Here is a 20,553-nt window from a genome sequence, read left to right as displayed (position 1 = left end):
GAACTTTACAGAACTGAAATCCTTCAAACAAGTGAAGAAGTCAACAGGAGTGCTGTGAATGTCAGGCAGAAGCTCCAGGGGAATAAACCTGGGCTCTGACAGACAGCAAACCAAAACTGGGGCCAGAGTGTGTTGAAACAAGAGAGGCGCACCATGGTATTCCTTCATGATGAAGACTACCAAGCAGTGAAGTTCAGGCCCAGATGGTTTGTACAGTCTTTATTCTCAGATGTTTTCCAAAACCCATCTGATAAAACCTTCAGCTTCATCCAGAACTGAACATGATTCTACAATCCCATTAGGAAGCTTCTTAGCATCACCTAAGTGCCATTTGTAAATCTCCAGAACGAAGTATCATAAATGAATGAAGAATATTGAAAAACTACAATTTCTACTCTGGAACAATTATCCATTCCAAGAAATCACACTGAATATCTGCATCTTGCTTTCAAACTTTATTAGATTCTCAAAAGACGTGGTGCAAAAAAAATGGAAGTGACATTAGATGAAGTCAATTCAGTTCAGGCAAAATCAGTCAGACCCAGTTCTAGATTCATGTTGACTTCAAGCAATTGAAGCCAAAAAGCCAAGGTGTCCTGCGTTTTCAAGGGATCATTGATTTGGTCATAATATGCTGTCACTGAAGCCCATAATGGAAACTGCAGAACCAGATGGATGCTGAGCTGCATGTGAGCAGCCTCTTAGATACCATCTTTACATACACTCCATGACTAGGTCTCAAACAAAATAATATCCAGCTATATCCAGAGAAACTGCAGAGCTGACTGCAAGCATGTGATCAAAACCAGAAATAAATTAACAAACTAACACTGACAGCTACCAAATTTTGCTGCTGTAAATTTATTGCAACAGTTACAAATTCATACTATTATAGAGAGGGAAAAAACCCTGTCTGTACAGATCCCTCTGAGAAAGGGTAGGACATACTAAGACAGAACTCAAGAAACATGTTCAAATTATCAAGTGCCATAATCACTTGTATTATTACCATCTGGTGAGAATGAAAATCAAGAGTTTAAACACTAAAAAAATTTATTTCATTATTCACTCTAATGTAAAAGGCCATTAACTGGTACCACTACAAGACACCCTTAACTAGGCTGTGTGATTTCAAGAGGCCTCTTAAAATTTAATTTTCAAATGACTAGTCCTCCCCCTTTCCTGATTCTTCCAACACTCCCAAATAACTGACAACAGATTCCAGCTTAGAGAAAAAGATCATAGAAAAATACCCTAAGAAATTTCACCAGCTGGTTAAATGCCTTTCTACACAGCTTCAAGCACACATGGTAAGCAGATATTCAGAAGAACACGTCTGAGCTGGAATATCTGTCCTTCAGCACAGTGGAATGGCATGACATCCACAGATCCACTTTCATGTAATCACTCTTAGGGACATATTTTGTGCAGAACTTTGAGAAAAATCTATGCTACAGTAACTTGCAGGTTCTAAAATCTACTTATAAATGCAGTGACATATGATCATTTCCCTATTTCTACAAGACAGAGAGACTTATGAAAAGCTTCTTGTCCACCACTAACCCCCAACACTTCATCTGCACTCTGCTCCAGCACATTCCAGTCCACTCCTATTACCAGACCTAAAACCTAACACAGGAAACTGAATTCCCCAGTTATATATTAAATTCCACCTCTAAAACTGCTTGGTCCTTGCTCCTTATGCCTGGTTACAGGCAAAAAACAAACAGTTTTGGTACATACTAAGATACCTGAGTAAATTTTGTGATAAAGCTGTCTTATTACCATAGAACTGATTTTTTTTCAGGTAAGCATGACAGTCCATTTTCAAAACTACTTAGTTCTTGCTCTTATTCCAGTTATCAGCCAAGTGAATGACATCAATGAGTATGGCTTCATGGTATTTTGTGCACAGAAGCATGCTTGCTTCCAATGTGCCCTAAGTCAGGTGGAATCACAACAGCCCTGGAAGGCAAGGCAACTGTCCCTGTGGCAGCAAGCCTTGGTCCCAAGCAAATTCAGAGCTAGCTGACCTCAAGTGGAAACAAATAGAGCCTCCATACATCTGCAAAACCCATGCTGACAAGCACTGACTGTTTTGTTTAAGCCCTAACAGGTGTAATGAACCTATTCTCTATTACAGTAATGATAAATTTTCCTCAAAGAGTAATTTTCTGAACAGAGAACATCCAAGCATAGCAAATCATGATACATCACAGGCATTTCCTTCTCCCTGATCAGGACAGTGTATCTTTATGGTAAATTGAACATTTACCTTTTTGCGAACTCCTTCCTGTGTGCTGGACAGCTTGAGGAGAACAGGGGGCAGGAATTTGGAAATAATGTTCTGTAACTGCTCATCCGTTTCTGCATGGCCAAGACGTAAGAACACACGCTCCAGCTGATCTGGAATTAATTAAAGAAAGAAAAAAGAAAAAGAGAAACTGGTTAAAAAAAAATTTCTGTAGCAAGAAAACTTTTTCTGAACATTCCCTAATGGACTTACAAGAAACGCTGCATAATGTACTTATATCTCAAAAGCACTCATCACAGTTTTTTAACACTGAGAAAATGATTCATGGTAGAAACCAGCCTGATGGCTTCTAGCACTAGCTTTCACAAGTATAGGGAAACCTCTCCTAGCAAAGACAAAAACAATTAAGGCCACCTTTGTGTGTACAGTCCACACACCTGAAAACACAAGAAACAATCTATAGAGTGAAAAAATCAGTTCTTTTGAAGCTCAAGACACCTGTTCCATGGTAAATCTGATACGCACAGGTTAGGGTTACAGGAGTATTCATATGACATCTTGACACAGGCTAACCTGTCCACACCTGTCCACTGGGACACTTAGGTCTCCCAGAAAATCCAAACAAATGTTAGCTGAGTGAGTTACTTGTTTGTTACAAGTAGCCGATCTGTTTTCAAAAAGACAGCACTATCATCAATAGGAGTAAGAGCACAAGCATGAAATGTAGGACATATTGTGTGATCCCACTATCACTGAACAAAGTGGCTGGAGTGTTTCAACTTACCTTCCTCTGGCCAGCTGATTTACTCCCCAAATCCAGAAAGGAACAAACAAAAAGTCATTTCACAAAAACAGATACAGCAAAATCTTCTGTCAATTGCTCAAGCACAAAGGCTGAGGATCATTTGTTTTTATAAAAACAAGGTTAGAAGTCCTTATTTTAAGTGCCAGCATGCATCTGCCCCAACAGCTACACCAGAAGCAAAGCAAAGCCTCTCCAGCAGCAGCAACATTCCTAACAGCTGGACCGAGAAGAGTCCTTGTGCACAGGACCAGAAGCATGTTTTTCATCCTGCAGCAATGAAGCCCAGAATCACAGGCAGCAAGGAGACCTAATGCTTTTAAAGGGCTAAAGGTCTTAAGACATCTTACAAAGAGGAAATAATTTCCCCAAAGACTAATGTAAAGTGACCTATAGCAAGCTGAGATTAGAGGGAGACCAAGAAGAGGCCTCCTTCAGCAGAGGAGGATCATCAAACTGACTGTAAAGGACTACTGTGGGAGAAAAAAAAGAAAAATAGCACTGGTACAGGGCAGCAGTAAAGACTGAGGTGAATGGATATGGTTAGAACCAAAGTGAACAAAAGGGATGTTGAAATGCAAATACAGCTCTAACCAGCAAACCTACGATGATTTGGCTCCAGAAGCCTTTACTGTCCTATTTTTAAAACCTGTGCTATCCCTGCATTCATAGCATCATTCCTCCTCTGCCAGATGCAGATTAAACATAAACATACCACTTACAAAATTTCATTTTCTGCTGAGCAACTGAACAGACAGAGGACAATAAAATTTTACTGTCAAGGAAACTACTGCCAAAACTCTGCAGCATCTATACAATAAACTGAAGAGATGTATCAGTCTCATTTGAGACACATTTCACAGACTACTCAGGTTGTCAGCTAGTCAAAGGCTCTATAACACTTATCTCATGTTTCAATTAAAAAAAAAAAAGCATGACATTTGATTTCTTTTCACCTTCATTCTTGTGTCATCCTTCCCCCACCCCTCCTGTCCCTCCCATCCCAATGAGCCCCCATTCAAGGACCTTCTTGGTGTCTCACTACCACACAGGCAGTAAGGGACTACAGAAGTCACATCAAGCAGCTAAAATTGCTCTAACAATTAATAAAAACTATAAAATCTTTCCCCTTGGGCCTAGAACTCCAGGAGAACATCGCAGAGCCATCATTCTCAAGCAAATCAACTGAGGAACTTTCTCAACATGTTCTTTCACGTTGCAACAGATCAAAAACAAGTGTAAGGAAACACAACTGAAGTCAGCTCTAAAGCCATTTGTTGGTAGTCACTGGACTACACACAGACCTTCTCAAAGGCAGAGAAAATGACAGAGTGCACTTTGCTTGTGCTCTCAGGAAGTGCAGCAGTGCAATGAATTGCAAGCACCTGCCCCATTTCCAGCTTCCTCCATTATTCTAGTTTCAAGCAACAACCAGAATAGTGAAAATAATATCAAGAGCAATTATTACTTTTCTTATACCTCTGCTGCAAAGTCAGTTAAGCCCTAATACTGTCATCAGATATTCTTCTTTAGCCATAATAATAACAAGCCTTTTCAGCCAATTCAAGGATACTGGTCACCTGGATGTAGTTAAGATACTGGCCAGGAGTTTGTCAGAGTACCCTCTCATGCTGCTGATGCAGGCTGTATCCATAGCAGTGGGACAGGAAAACAAAGAGCTAGAAAACCTCCCAAGTATTGTACATCAAACATTTCCTCCATGGTTTTTATTCTACTAAAAATTAAGACTCAGGCTGACAGCATTCATTACAGGAAAGCATGAAGACTGGTGATTTAAAGCACCACACGCAATGCAATGGTCCAGGAAAGTAGATGAAGTATCTGCATCTCAGATGCTGTGTCCTGTCCTCGTGTGTGCTGCAGACCGCCTGGCTGGCATGAGGAAAGTGCCTTTCCCTCCTTTATGTCTCTTCACAGCCAGCAAACAGACCACTATGCACCAGACATCAAACAAGACAGTTTGCTCGCAATTGGTCTCAATTCCCCATGTCATGCATTTCCAAAGTTTTTCAGTATAAAGCTAAAATCTTCTCCATCTGATTTTACAGTCCTTATTACCAACTGAAAAACTGCACAATAGCAATTTTAGGGTATCTACTTATCTGATAGTAGAAATAAGCAAGATGTCTAACTTGCTTACTACATACCAAGGAGGATGGGAGGCGGAAAGGATAAAAACCATTTGGAAAAAGCCTTAGCAGCTGGAAACCAATCTGAGAAACATCGTATGTGTGCCACAGCTATGACAGTTAGCATTTCACTATGGATTAAAAAACACAACACAACAAAGAATAAGGTGCATGAGTAAAAAAAAAACTGGTAAGTAGATTTACTTTTAAAATATGTACAACTAAATCCATGCAGAATTTGAAACAGTTATTAATGTATTTTGGCACAATTACTTCTTTTCATGCTGCTGTGTAGTACTTTCACAAAAAAACGCCAATTTTGTGGCACTTTCTTGAGAAAAAAAGGTGTTTACAAGACAAAGATAAATACGGAGAACTGAAAAAGGCATTGCATATGAAGGAGATATTCCTTTCATTGTATGTAAAAGAAACAAAGGGACAAAAATCCAAGACATATCTTTGTATCTCTACTTCCAACACCAGTGTCCAATTTATGTAAACTGACACGGTGTATTTGGAATCTGCAATTCCCAAGTTACCATGGCAATGTAGCTACCTATCTGCAAGAAAATGAATGTTTCACTTCTGGTTCTTTCCAATCTCCATTTAAGACTATTAGGAGGAATACAGGTTTCAGCACTTAACAATCTTGCAAAGACAAAAAAGAAAGGAATCACTTTCAAAACAGAGATAATGGATACAAATTGTACAAAAAAACTACACTGATGATGAGACACTAACTTCCAAATCCTGCAATACCATTCACAAAATTGTCAGCATTATTTTAAGGTTCCTTACTTCAGAACTGACCTTGTGGTCACCCAAAGTAACACTAAAACCCCACAGCCTGCTCACAGGAAAAACGTGCCCTTTCCTTCCATTTGGTAAATACTGACATGTCAAAGGTAAGTGGGAGAAAGACAGGGCGGGAAAAAGGATAAAAATATGGATAAACAGTGAAATAGCTACCTCAATACAGCCAAGAATTCAAAGAGTTTACCCTCATTATTTTCATCACAAAAAAAAAACACCAAAGAAACCCACCAAAAAACCCCAAAACACACAAAAAACCCCCCAAAAAAACAAAAAAAAAAACCCCAACCCCACAACTAACCAAAAAAAAAAAAACAAAAAAACCACACCAAAAAACCAACCAAACAAACAAAAAAAGAGCCTGGCTATGACACTATCTCTGTATTTTTATCACAGAAATCTCTCAGTTCAGCCAAACACAGTTTCATTTCAAATCAGTTCCCTCTGGCATTTATAGATATTATGTATAGCACCCCAGTTATTCCACACAGATCCCTCAGCAATGCACATTTGTGTAGAGCAGTATCAAGCAAAACACACACCTTTCCTTTTATGAAAACTGACTCAAGAAACTGCTGGGGCTAGGACACATCAAACTAGCTGTACTTCACAGTCTGCCTGTTAACCAGAAAACATCCGAGGAACTAAAAAGAGTGTCTGAGTCATCTGCAAAGAGCAGATCTGTGCATGAAGTCAGAATTTATCTTCACTTTCCAGAGAACTATCAGTTTGACAGACTGGTGGAACTGCTACAAAGTAAATAATTTCAACAATGGTTTCAGTAAATCAGACAAAAACCCCTGAGACCCTCCTCTATTACCTGAACAGTGTAGAAGCATTACAAGCACAAGCATCCCCCCATATTTTCTCCAAAGGACCCTACACCAAATGAAGAGTTCTGGATACAAAAGCATTTCTATTTCACCTCCTGGATGGCAGCAGCAGTTTTAGGGGCAGGTTCCTACCAAAGCAAAAACTCTAGCACACCCTTCTGTCTCTCTAGAACTAAGCAATTCTTCACTATTCCACACGCAGAAGAATAAAGTTCTCATCTGGTGCGCAACTACTAAAATAGGAGTCAAATTCTTGTTCAAATGTTATTAGACTCTGGGAGAAAATATAACTAGTATGATTATAGCAGCAAACAGTGAGTCAGGATTTGCTGGTGCTATTCTTGTCTCTACCAGTAACCCCTTATGTGCCTACAATCAAAAAACTTAAGGGAGCACTTGTACAAACAGGCCACTCACCAGGTTGTTTTTTACAAGATTTGACTGGAAAAGGTTAGGAAGGCCTGTTGTAGGAGGAATATATTATGGTTTTTTCCCATTCTATTGTTTAATTTTATAGAAGCTTGAATAGTACACCAGCACCCATGCTGCAATTTGCAATATTCCAGGCACAAGTTCTCCATTTGAATGGATGACTGCTATTACTCAAGATTAACTTGATTAACTTGCCTCTCTTGCATCTGAACTCTTGTGGCTTTAGGGCCAATTTACTAACTTTGCATTAATCTTTAAAGTGCCATATCTTATGCTGCCTTCAAACAACCTGTCCTCTAAAATGAGAGGCATCCTTTACACAGCACTTACACAGAGTTTCTATGTTTGACAGGGCCTATAGATGAAAGCTTCCTACAGCCATGTGAATATAAAGCAACGAAACTTGATTTTCCAATTTAAAACTAACGGTAATTACTTTTGTTATTTCAGGACTAGTCATCATCCTACAAAAAACACTATTTACTTCCAGATACGCTGAATTTTAACTATTTGAATGTATGAAAAGACAGCAAGCCCACACGGAGGCTCAGTTTCCGTCTCTTTCTCTACATGAAGTTACTTTTTTTCCATTAGCTTTAATTAATTTTTTATTTAAGATTACAGTATTTTCTATTCAATGACAGAGAGGTACCACAAAAACCCCAAACTAAACAAAAATAAATTTCCAAGAAGAGATTCCTCCTCCCACCCAAAGAAAAGAATTCTAAGCAATCCAATAAAACTCTCTCATTTTTGAAGGATGTTGTGATCAAATAACCTGAATGACATAATATAATTATTAATGTGAATCTCAGTCTAGGGATAGTTGTCTTTTTAGCTCAGCTTAAGAGAAAGGGCTGTGCAGCAACAGGCACATGGCTGAGAACTTATTTTTTGCAGGATCAGATCTGGAGCCTGGAAAGTTAGATTACACACAGATAAAAGCCAAGGAGTCACAAGGAAGAGATCTCACATTGACTGGATTCACCAAGGGGAATCGCAATAGCATCGTAAATCCAACAACAGAATCTCTTGGATGACAGCAGCAGTGAGAGCTTTCACTGTCCTTACATCAATTTATCCCAGGTGTCAATGGAAATAATATCTTGGCATTTGGGTCCTCCAGTTCTAGGATCAGCGCAGGATCAAGATTCTTCTCTACTCCACCACTGGACCTTGGCTACATAAGGGACATTCCCACCACTATAATCATATCACTCAGCCTAGTTCCAGTAACATCTAACACAAAGCAGAATTAGGATGTTGTCTACACAGAAGTTCACAATTTAAAAAAAACCAAAAACAAACAAACAAAAAACAAACTAAAAAACCAACAGCAACAACGAAAAAAAATAAACAAATGAAAAAACAGCACACAGAAATTCTTTAGTAGTGAAAGCCAATAGTGCTGAAATATGCTCAAAGTATTTCTTCTGCCCTTTCTCTCTGACAACTGCCAAGTACTATTTCAGGGCAACCAAAGGCCCTCTCATTTGGCTGAGTCATATGCTATCTAGATATTAACTCTTCACAGATAAGAACCATCTTCAAGCCAGGGGCTTGAAAAAGCAAGGGGAAAGAAACCGCTTTTTATGAAGTTCCATAAGCTTCTCCAAAGACCGGCTGATCGGGTGCTTTCCCAGAGTCTCTGAAACAGGGTTTCGGAGGTGACCAGAAGGCAGGGCCGAGCTCCGCTGTCTCGAATGCTCGGCGGCAGCGGCACCTCCGGTCATGTGCCGAGCGCTGCAGGGTTGGCCGCGCCGCGCTCTCGTACCCACCGCCCGGCACAGCACCCAGGGGCTGGCCGAACCCGCCCCTGGACGTGCTAGCCGGGTTGCGCTCACACCGCTGCCGCGGTTCGAACACGGCAGCCGCACAACGCAGGGCGAGAGCACCGACGGGCAGAGGCGCTGCCGCTAGCGCCCGCACGGGAGCGGTGGGCGGAGGCCGCTCCCCGGAGGCGGTGGTCCCGACGACCCCAGGCTCCGTCCCGGCCAGGAGCCCCCGCCACCTCCCCGCAAGGTCACGCAGCCGGAGGGGTCGGGGATGCGGGAGGTGCCGCTGCTCCCGGTTTCCGCTTCCCGAGATGGCCTCCCACGGCCGGTCCGGCCCCGCTGCCGTCACCGTCCGGCCGGGCCGGGGTCCGAGCCCCACCGCCGAGGAGACCCGCTGCGGGGAAACCCCGGGTCGCCCGCCCGCTCGCCGCCCTCGGGCCCCCGCTGCGAGTCCCTGCGCCGCGAGCACTTACTGAGCTCGTCCTGCGCGGCCGCGGCCATGTTGCCGGCTGAGGAGGGAGGGGAGGCGGCGAGAGACGCCCCGCGCCTCCCACCCCTCTCCGGCACCGGCACCGGGCCGGCGGCAGCGTCTCTTCTTCCTCTTCTTCTCCTCCTCCTCCTCCCTCTCCACCTCTTCCACCCCCTCCTCCTCCTGCTCCCGGCGGCTTCCCTCGACACTGGCAAGCTCCCGCTCTTCTGTCACCGCCAGTTTATATTTAGAAAGATCTGCCGTCCCCACTGCCCGCCCCCGTCGCGTACACGGCCCGGCCCCGCCGCCGCCGCCCCGCCCGGCGGGCCCCGCGGAGGAGGTTTACGGGGGCAGCACTGACCGGAGTCCGCGCTGACCTCCATGGCGGCCGCGCCGGCTCCGCGCTCGGCACGGCGGCGCAGGGATGGGACGGGAACGGCGAAGGGCGCCCCCGCGCGGCCGTGGGAGCGCCAGCAGGAGGAGGGCGGAGAGCCCCGCCCACAGGCGGGAAAGGCCCCGCCCACCGAGCTGCGCGGCCACGCCCCCCGCCGGCGCTGCCGCGCCTGTCTTCCAGAGCCATTCCCCGAAGGAATAAAGCTGCTCCGTACAACTCCTGCCCTGCCGTTCTGGGGTTACTCAGAGAGACCACCACACCGCGTCTTTCCCCCAAACTCTGCCATGCCATGTGTGATCTCTGTAAGGAGCATCTTGGCCACACGGCCCAGCCGAGGCGTCGCTGGGGCTCCTCTGGAAGCAGGCGGCGTGGCGCCCGCTCCGCACCTCCCGTACTGCTTCCTGCAGGCGGCACGGGGGCAGCTGCTGACGTCTCCCGAAAGCTCCAGGGCCAGTCCCAAGGCAGACGTGAGCTCAAGCGACAGGTGTCAGAGCACTAGCTTGTTTCTCGAGTCAGGCAAAAAAAGGTGACAAAAGCTGCTGTGCACCATCTTTGCTACATCCGTGCAATGTTTCTGGCCGAGCTGGAGTTCATTTCCCCCACAGAAGCCCTCACCTTGCTGCACTTTGCACTGATAATTGGAAAGGCGCTGATAACACACCGGTGTTCTGGCTGTTGCTGAGCAGCACTGGTACAGCACCAGCGCTGCCTCTCCAACATTCCTCCCTCCATCCAGGGGGCGGGGGGTGGGAAAGATCCTGGGAGGGGACACAGCCAGGCCAGCTGACCCAAACTGACCAAAGCCATATCCCGTGGCATATGATGTCAGCTCAGATATAAAAGCTGAGGGAGAAAGGAGGAACAGAGGGCATTAATTTTTTTTTTTAAGAGAGACAGGCAGAGGAGGAGACCAGCCACATGGGAGGCACACTAATTTCTAGCTTTAAGAACAGCACATACTCTCCGATGAGCTGAGCATTTTGTGGTGAATATTTGCAGCATCAAGGCCATATCTGCTTTCCTAAGAAAGGTCAAACGCTGAGGCGGTGTTCCTGCTGGTTACACCAGAGCAGAGATGTAATCCTCCTTTCCAGGAGAAATCTTTGGGTATGGGACATCACAGGTGGCACACCTCGCATCAAAGCCACCATTTCAGGGAGCTGTGCATACAGAATCACTCAGAATCACAGAATGGGTCAGGCTGGAAGGATATCTGGTTTAACCTCCCTGCTGGAAGGGTATCTGGTTTAACCTCCCTGCTCAAGCACGGCCACCCATGGCACAGGATTGCATTTGGACAGCTCTTGAATCTCTCAGGTGGGGGAGATTCCACAACCTCTTTGGGCAATCTGCTCCGGTGTGCAGTCACCTGCACAGTAAAGAAATTCTTCCTCATGTTCAGGTGGAACCTTGCCACCCTCCCTTAGGATACTTCTAGACATAGATGAGGTCACCTATCAATTGTGTCTTTGGGCAGCAGCAGGAGGAGTGTTCTCCACGATTCTGTGCTATGGAGGCGGTTCCCAATATGGAGCCAGTTAAATTGCGTTCGACCCTACATGACAGGTGTCAGACCCTGAGCTCTGCCAGGAGCAAGTCTAAACCAGGCACAGGCTCAGGAAGTACTTCAAAGCTTTCTTCCCCGGAAGAATCACAGAATTACTGGGGTTGGAAGGGACCTCTGGATATCACCTACTCTAAGCCCCCTGCCAAGGCAAGGATCACCTAAAGCGCATGGCAAAGGAACGTGTTCAGGTGGATTTTGAGTACCTCCAGACAGGAAGACTCAGTGACTTCCCTGAGCAGTCTGTCCCAGAGCTCAGCCACCCTCACTGTAACGTTCTTCCTCTTGTTGAGGTGAAACTTCTTGTGCTTATGGCCTTTGCTCCACATACTATCGCTGAAAACCACTGAAAAGTCTGGCACCATCCTCTTGGCATCTGCATATATATATATGCATTAATGAGATCCCCTCTCAGTCTTCTCTGCTCCAGGCCCAGCTCCTGCAGTCTCTCCTCATGCTTCAGACCTCAAATCACCTTTGTGGCCTTCTCTGGACCCCTTCCAGTATCTCCGTGTTTTTCTTGAGCTGTAGAGCTCAGAGCTGAACACAGCAGATCAGATACGGCCTCACCAGGGCTGAGTACAGGGGGCAGGATCACCTATCGACCTGCTGGCAGTGCTCTTCCGAATGCATCCCAGGATTCCGCTGTGCAACGCAAGGGCACACGCCGCCTGCCAGAACGGCCCGGCAGCAGCGTGTGACAGACGGGGACAAAAGGCCGCTCCCGGCGCTGGGCGCCCCGAGCAGGCCGCGCCCCGAGCGGGCCGCGCTCCGCGTGGCGGCGGCGGCGCGGGGGGGTCCGGGCGGGCGGTGGGCGCTGTGCCTGTGCCTGTGCCTGTGCGCGGCGCTGCTGCCGCGGCCGGCGCGGGGCCTCACCGACCGCCTCTACTGCGGCCGCCAAGTCTGCTACGAGGTGCTGGGCGTCAGCCGGCAGGCCAGCAAGGCGGAGATCGCCCGCGCCTACCGGCAGCTGGCCCGGCAGTACCACCCCGACCGCTACCGCGGGGAGCCCGCGGGCGGCGAGGGCAGCGGGGCGCAGGCGGCGCACGAGAAGTTCCTGCTCATCGCCGCCGCCTACGAGACCCTCAAGGTGAGAGAGCGGGACCGCCGCCGCGGCCGGAGCCGCTCCGGTAAGCAGTCAGGGAGGGGAGGAGAAACACCCCGAAAAATCCTCCTTCCGTAACCAGCCCGAGAGTGCGGGAAGGAGGATGGAGTGCTGTTGAAGATCCTCCTGTGTCTAGAACACGTTCTTTTCACATTTATTTATTTATCTATTTTATTTATTCATTTATAACGAACCGACGAGGCTTTATCTTGGCTGTATACCTTTAAAAGTAGCAGTGACTCGAGTAGCATATGGGATCTGTAAGGGAAGGCTTCTCAGGGCAAAGCATGTGTGACTTGGCAAAGATGGAACCCAGGAATGGAAGAAGGAGACGTGTAAGTGTTTTAAGGCTTCAAGGGATTAGAAAAGGGAACTTTTTTTTTTTTTTTGCGGGGGTGAAGGAGGGACGAGTTTGGAAGGAATTCAGTTAAGCCTGGCAAAATTATATTTCCCATCCTGCAATTACATGGAAGAAAATGATTAAAAACTCGGAAGACATGAGAACAATGAGGTTTGAATTGGCCTTCCATTGGACAGATTCCATAGCCCTGTAAACTAATTCCTTTAAGTTTTGTAAAACAATTTCCTAATAGGTTTTTCATCTGAAAATCTTTTCCTGAGCAATACTTATTAACTCCAGTCCAGCTGGACTTCCCATTCTGAAGTTAAACAAGTTACTCTATGGATTTTAGTTGCTTGTGTGTTTTCTGGTTTTAAATGCCTTTTCACAGTGCCTGCTTATTCATTTTATGACTGAACATATATGTGCATGGGCAGATAAGTGTGAGAAATTAATAGAGAATATGAGAAAACTACGAATTTCCTCTATGTCTCATACTCCCTTGGGCTGCTGCCAGTTTTACAGAAGCATCGTCCTTAATGAGATGTAAAACACACGTACAATAGAGCAAGTGAAAGCAGGAATTTAAACCTGAATGAGTTTTTCATGTCATCCTGCAGGATGAAGAAACACGAAAAGATTATGACTACATGCTGGATCATCCTGAGGAGTATTACAGGCATTACTACCACTACTACCGCAGGAGACTGGCACCTAAAGTAGACGTCACAATAGTGATCCTAGTTACAGTGTGTGCCATCTCCGTGTTTCAGGTAAAATTTCATGTTTACATTGTACTACTCTGTGAGTTTCTGAACAAGAAGAGAAATAGCGGCAGCTCTCATAATGTGCCATTTAATAAGAAGTGTCAGTGAGGAGCCCTGTTTTCTATGCTGTGGTTCAGGTCTGTGTGGTGTCCATAAAAATGCTGAAGTCAGGAGGTATTTAGCAGATTTTTGACTGTCCTTGGTACCTTGAACAAAGGTAGAGGTTAAGTTTCTTTTAATTTTGTTGAGACAAGGTGCATCTTTTCTGAAGAATTTACTTCCTGGCAGGCTCAGAGTAGCTGAGGCAGGACTAGTGCCCCAAATAATGTGTGTTAGTTTGTCAAGACACATAAATAAATTAAAAAATAGACTAGCAAACTGAATTCAAGAATCAGTTCAGATGATAGGACTGAATATCAGGAGTTTACTAAACTTGTGTGAATCTTGCATTGTGGTGTATTTTGAATACCACATTGATGAAATCTGGAGAGAAGCAAATCCAGTTCAGCAGAGTTTACTCCGAAGGTGGTAGAAACAAGGCCAAGAAAGCCCCCTGTGTTTTAGGTAAAAACGCTTGTGCTGTTGATGACAAGAGGACAAAAGTGCATAACTTCTCTTTAGAATCTCTTAAATTGCTGGTTAAAAACATTAAAAATACTCAAGTTTAAGAGAGGAAGATACAGCTTATGCTGTGGTGCAGATAGCTCAGTGTTTAGTGGGATATTGGAAGTTAGAATAAAAGTATGTTGATCAGAATTTGAGAACTTGGAATAATAAATTCTAATGGCATATTCCTCCAAATACCTAATTTATCTTCACATTTAGTAGTGGCAATGCATCTTATTTCTTACTTTGTAAGTGCAGACACTCACTTTCCTGGAGTCCCAACTGCAAAATGCTTCTAAATTCAATGTAAGCATTTGTGTAAACTGGTTTTCCCATCTTGCTTTCTGTTGTTTCTGCTCCTTGGCCTTTGCTAAGGTTGTGTAGTGGGTTTATGTCTGTGCTTGGTCTTAGTGAATGGTGTGAGGTGTGTCATGGTTAAAAAAGTTGTATCAGTGGGACATGCTTGGATGTCCCAAGAATGAAAGTGAGCTGCTAACTTTTTCCCTCTTTTCCTATCTAGTTTCTTCCATGTTTTCCATGCCTGATCTCAGGTCATTTACAAGACACTAGATGGGAATAACATCAGCTCTCACCTGGTCTATGTGCTTCTTCTGTCTTCAGAAGGAAGCACTCTCAGGGTTTTGCTGTACAGGGCTAGGAGTTGGACTTGATCCTTGTGGGTCTCTTCCTATTCAGGATGTTCTACAATTATGTGTTCATTCAGGCACTAAATTTCTGGTTTGTTGTCTGGGGTTTTTTCCCCCCACTCCCTTGAAAATCAGAGGGCAGCTAGAGATCAGACAGGAATGTTGAGTCTTGTAAAGTGGACAGTGCCAGACTAATGAGATTGTCACATAGCCGATGTTCAGTGAACTGTTTTAAATGGGTAACAATTTTATACTTAAATATTCGTATACTAGCTCCTATATCTATAAATATAAGAAGAGGGGCTTCTGAGACTGGCTGGCACAGCCTGGTATTAACTTGCAGGAGCATGCCATCTACTCAGGAACAAAATTCTTCAGAACAGTGTCTGCTTGGCCTTCCTTGTCATCATAAATTGCTGTGAGATTCACTTATATACATCCATTTTCCAAGTGCTTCACTGAGCCTGGAGGGATAGTTTCTGTGATATCACAGAAGTACTGTTAGCTTCACTTTTTACCCTTACTATAATGTAACTGTGGTTAAAAGTGTGTGACAGCATTACTTTTTTCTTTTCCTGGCAAACCCCCAGATAGGAATGTGCCTGTATTAAAACATGGTTTTTACTTGTACTGTTTTTAAATTACAGTTCTTCAGCTGGTGGAGTAGTTACAATGAAGCTATCAACTACTTAGCATCTGTGCCAAAATACCGTATACAAGCTACTGAGATTGCCAGGCAACAAGGTTTACTCAACAAGACTAAAGAAAAAGGCAAGAACAGGCGGTCTAAAGAAGAAATTCGTGAAGAGGAGGAAGAAATTATCAAAGACATTATTAAAAATAAAATAGATATAAAGGGTGGTTATCAGAAGCCCAAAATATATGATATCCTCCTATTTCAGATCCTTCTTGCTCCTTTTTACTGGTGCAAATACATAGTTTGGTACTGTTGGTGGATTTATTGTTTCACTATTAAAGGGCAAGAGTATGGTGTGGAAGAGAAGTTGTATATCATACGAAGGTACATGAAAATGTCTCAGTCTCAGTTTGACAGCCTGGAAGATCATCAAAAAGAGACCTTTCTTGAACGGCAGCTGTGGATACGAGAAAACTATGAGGTGGGTAGCAATACTGAAATTGGCCAGGAAATAAGCTTTCTAACACAACTTGAAGTATTAGAAAGCAGACATTCTTTATTACAGCATTGGACACACCCCAAGCATATATTCTCTAATCAAATGTGTGTTATGAAATTTTACAGTAGGGTATTTATTCTATCATGATCATACATATTCATTACAATATACTTCCTAGCTTATACATCACTTTTCCTAGAGATAATTTGCATGCATTTGAGTTCTACTGGACGTCCTTTCATGTTTCTAGAGGCTTGTCTGACAGGGTCTGTGATGGTTGTATTGACAAAAGTTTCAGTATTACAGGTGTCCTTTCCTTGAACTTTTTCTTCCGGCAGGTGCTGTTGCTTCTTGTTACATGCAAAAGCACAGTGTTTTCCTTATTATCTGTTCATCTACTGGTTCCAGTTACTTTTACATAGCTTTACCTTTTTTTGCTATTTAGTCTTTAAGGTCTATCCAGCAGCTTCAGGGAAACTGAAAATATCTCTTCTCTATGCTATTTATCAGTAGCCCTGGTGGAAAAACTAATGTTGGTTATCCAGCAGTCCCAGGGCAATAATAACAGTGTGCTGTTACAGTAGATTGAAGACTATTGTCTGTTCTCCAAACAGTAATAATTTTAATAAGCATTACCCAGATTGTCTGAAACTCCTATTTCATCAGTCTTCTAAGCTGTTAGAAGGCTCAGACTGTTTTGATTGGTTGTTTGTTTTTGTTTTGGTTTGGTTTTCCCATCTGTCCTTTGATAGTTCTTTGGCCTGTGGTGAGTCATAGACTGTTGCAGTGCTGTATGCCTATTCAAGTAGGAATGGCATAAAAGCCACCATTAGGCACAACTTCTACTCTTGCCATGGATAGTCAATACTAGGTAGTCACTATGTAATTTTTAAAAATTCTGTGACAGCAGAGAAAGAACATTAGCCACAGCATGGAATTTGCAGTCCAGAATTATTTGGGATGCTGGGGTATGGCAGGTTGACAGAACCCTTCTGTTATTCCACAGAGGTACATCTGTGGGCCATTTGGATGGGAGGTGTCTAAAGAAAAACACGGGAATGTGAACTTAGCCTGCTTAAGGGGAAAAGGATTTGGTGCTGCTGTTCTGCATATGTTGGGAAAAGAGATGGGATGATGGCAGGACACCCAAGATAAGAGAATGTTTCCTAGCAAACCCATCCTAACTGAGCACATACACGTACCTGGCAGCTAATTATTTCCTTACATTAACACATATTTTACCATTTTCCTCTTCAAGTTTGTAGAGTAATCTACCCCTGCCTGCTTTTGAAGAAACAGTCTGGAAGTCCCACGACTAAGCAGTGCTGCTAGTTAAAGCAGATGTTAATATAGAAATAGATTGCATGGATATCCTGTAGTAGAGAAAAACTGCCCTGGTTTCTCATCCATGCAGTTTCTAACTAAGGATGTTTTGGTCACTGAATGTGAAAGAGCAGTATTTGCCACAAGTGAAGACTTTTTAGCTCACACTTGTCTCTTGTGGTGGTTGGCAGTTCATTTTTGCTGACAAAGACATGTCAACTGCACCTGTGCAGTAATATTTATCCAAGCTATTTTGCAACTTTGTGACTTTCTGAAAAGGAAATGGTGTCTTTGTAGGTAATTGCTTTAATGAGTTTTACCTGGTCACTTGTATGCATTGAAGTTTTCAGTCTCTGCTGTGCCATCTGCATGAGTTCAGTACTTGTAGAAGGTGGTAGAAGAGGATTTTTTGAAGCCACCTGGACTCCTGCTCATTCCAGTATTACTGGAAACAGAGAATAATCATGCTTTAATCTGTTCTGTTCTGCTAGCTGTGCTTTTGTGTACCACTGCCATATCCTTACTTGAAACGTAGTAATGTATTTTCTAGGCTGAAAAATAGTGCTGTAGTGTTTCTCCCCAAAAGCTTGTCTGTTCCTTCATCACTGGGGATGTCTCTCTAAGTATTGTTCAGTTTTCCAGTGCTTTAGGATGGGAAAGAGCAGGAATTCAATACACAGGGACATCACAGAGCTTCACAATATTTTTACTGTTTCTCAGTGATTCTTAAAACCCTTATGATCACTGAGCATTGAGTTTGTGTATTCATGTAGCCATCCATGATATATTTTTAAAATCGTGCTCATGCACAGTGGAACTCTAAATTTAATTGGCCTTTGAGTCAGACTAAGTCACATGACACTGAGATGATAAAATCATGGATGGTTTTGAGATTTATGCTGGATGCATTTACATAAACTGCCTCCCAGAATAAAAATGCAGATACTGTTGCGTTTTTGTGGCTTTTTTTTTTAAAGATTATTGACTCTGCTGATAACTGTAGATTCCATTGCAGTGACAGAATATTTCTTGACAGAATGTAATAGTTTGTCTTGTAGTACTGTAAATACTGGATGCAGAGGTATTTGAGATATTCCCAACTTTGCAAAGTTCCATAGTGGTTTTCTGTTAGATGACGACTTTGAAAAGGGAGAACAGCTAAAATGTGGAGTTGAACAGCTGCATTGAATAGTATGTGTGCTGAAAGGGACTCACGAGGTTAGCTTTTCAGAACATGAGCAGTTGCTTAGTGTGTGTTTTGTTGAATTCATTGAGCATCTACTTCTCTAGCAAAAAATAAGTTTTGGAGCTTACAGGAAGGTTGTTCTGCTCTCAGTAGAGCACAAAGCATCTTGGGCAGTAAGTAGTAGGCTCTTAGGCTACAGGTGCTCCTCCAACACTTTGTGTTGGTCAGGGGCTGCTTCTGCACTGCAATCCAGTCTTTTGTAAGAAAAATAAGCAGGCAAATGATTGAAGAATAAACACAGACCCCACTAGAGGCTCAGTTAAGCTGTTTCTTCACCCTTATCGAAAATTTTTCTTTGTCTTACCAGGTGTATAAGCGAGAACAAGAGGAGGAGTTAAAGAAGAAGATGGCCATGGATCCCCGATGGAAGAGATACCGGCGGTGGATGAAAAATGAAGGACCTGGAAGACTGACTTTTATTGATGATTGAAAGTTGCTGAACAAAATGTGTGCTATTGCTGAAAGTGATTTGCAGAACTTCTCATTACATCATTCAGAGTTTTGTCTGCTGTGGCTTAGCAGTGATCTAAAACTCAGGAACTATTACATCAGGCAGAAGCATAATACAGGTTTACCATTTTTATAAATCAGACCTATTAAAACAGGCTCAGCCTAATGTATATATGCCATTTACTTGGGGATATCAGTGTGGAATTCATTATTCCAAACAATGTATTTTTGCTAGATACTTAATATTCATCATCAATGAAACCATAACTCTAGTCTTTCTGAAAATGTTTTTAGTTCAAACATTGACAAGTCCCGGTTTTCCTCTTTAAGCTGAAGGTTTCTGTAAGTGGAAACTGAAAATGCCTATAAAGGATTCTGAAGCAAAAGCCATTTTCTGTTTTCCTCTCTTTCCCCCTACTTTTCAATCTAATTTCTAAGATGCCAAATTGGTTGTTTTTCATGTAAACAGTATGGGGATTATACAAGACTACTGCTATTCCTGCTTCACTTGGAAATGGATTTTATTCTTTGTGGGAATAAATGATGCATGATTGATCATCATTGTGATGCAAACAAGCCTTAATTCTTTGTTCTACAGAGTAATTAATGAAACAGTATGCTTGGATGTTTTGTGGTTTTTCATCTTGTACATTGGATTATACCTGCTTGTTCAGAACAAGTACACCAGTGAATATTAGTTTATTAAATGTGACATTTCTTTTACCAAAGTATTGATTAAAGGGAAAAATGACCCTTTTGTTAAAAATGGCAATTTTGATGCCTTATGTAAATAAAAGTTTATATATGCAGACTTAATTCGTTTTAAATTCTAAATCTTAAGTATTCATTACATTTATCTCTTCTGATCAGACCTCTGAGTACTTAGAATAAATAATGCATAATAGCAGTCTGTGGTTTGCTCTGTAACAACCCAGGGCAGAGTTTCTGTGATTTGCTGGTAGAAGGGGTTCTGCTACCTTATTCCTCCTCAATAATTTTACTGGGGAAGGAAAGATGGGAGCATAGTCTCTCTCCTGTCATCACATTTGTAAAGGTGAGTTCCTTAGAAGGAAACTGCTGAAAACAGTGCCTTGTTAGCTGCCTTCTGTAGAGATTGGTTCTGGGAGCACAGGTTTTGAACTTGCTACTCCTGACCTTTTGCACATTCTTGAAATGTTTCAGTTTTCTGTTTAAAATAACATACTCAAAAACATGTGAAATAACATATTCAAAAACCTGTGTTGTAGTTTTATGCCCAGCTGGAGATGAAACACCTCGTAGCTGCTTGTTCAACTCCCCTCTCTTTTCCCCCCACACAGGTAGAGTGGGGATGAGATTCAAAGTAAAACTTGTATGTTGAGATAAGAACAGTTTAATAATTGAAAATGCAGTGAAATACAATAATAATGGGAAATAACAAACAAGTGATGCATGTTGCAATTGCTCA

The 20,553-nt window shown here is 43.2% G+C and overlaps 2 protein-coding genes across 5 annotated transcripts in view; one reads left to right on the top strand and one right to left on the bottom strand.

Annotated features, from left to right (window-relative positions):
• ECPAS (Ecm29 proteasome adaptor and scaffold) overlaps nt 1–10,098 on the bottom strand; it is a 57,939-nt gene extending 47,841 nt beyond the window's left edge. The window contains exons 1-2 of one of the 3 annotated variants that reach the window (XM_039733225.1): nt 9,890–10,098; nt 2,276–2,406 (exon numbers count right to left, since the gene is read on the bottom strand). In XM_039733225.1, the coding sequence (XP_039589159.1) occupies nt 2,276–2,406; nt 9,890–9,911 (153 nt within the window). In that variant the 5' untranslated portion in view covers nt 9,912–10,098. The other 2 variants (XM_039733224.1, XM_039733223.1) reach the window with 2 other exon arrangements.
• A 2,148-nt stretch (nt 10,099–12,246) lies between these two features.
• DNAJC25 (DnaJ heat shock protein family (Hsp40) member C25) lies at nt 12,247–19,917 on the top strand. 2 transcript variants are annotated; one of them, XM_039733252.1, is made up of 4 exons: nt 12,247–12,616; nt 13,552–13,704; nt 15,599–16,069; nt 18,964–19,097. In XM_039733252.1, the coding sequence occupies exons 2-4, from the start codon at nt 13,582–13,584 to the stop codon at nt 19,084–19,086; spliced, it is 717 nt and encodes a 238-aa protein (XP_039589186.1). In that variant the 5' UTR covers nt 12,247–12,616; nt 13,552–13,581; the 3' UTR covers nt 19,087–19,097. The 2 variants fall into 2 exon arrangements, with proteins under 2 accessions (XP_039589186.1, XP_039589188.1); XM_039733254.1 differs by having other exon boundaries at nt 12,397–12,576; nt 18,964–19,917.
• Nucleotides 19,918–20,553: the final 636 nt, after the last annotated feature.

Source organism: Passer montanus, unplaced genomic scaffold (assembly GCF_014805655.1).
Source record: "Passer montanus isolate IOZ18808 unplaced genomic scaffold, ASM1480565v1 scaffold85, whole genome shotgun sequence".
Classification (NCBI taxonomy): domain Eukaryota; kingdom Metazoa; phylum Chordata; class Aves; order Passeriformes; family Passeridae; genus Passer; species Passer montanus.
The sequence above is the reverse complement of the archived record's forward strand: the minus strand, read 5'-3'. Positions and strand labels throughout refer to the sequence as shown.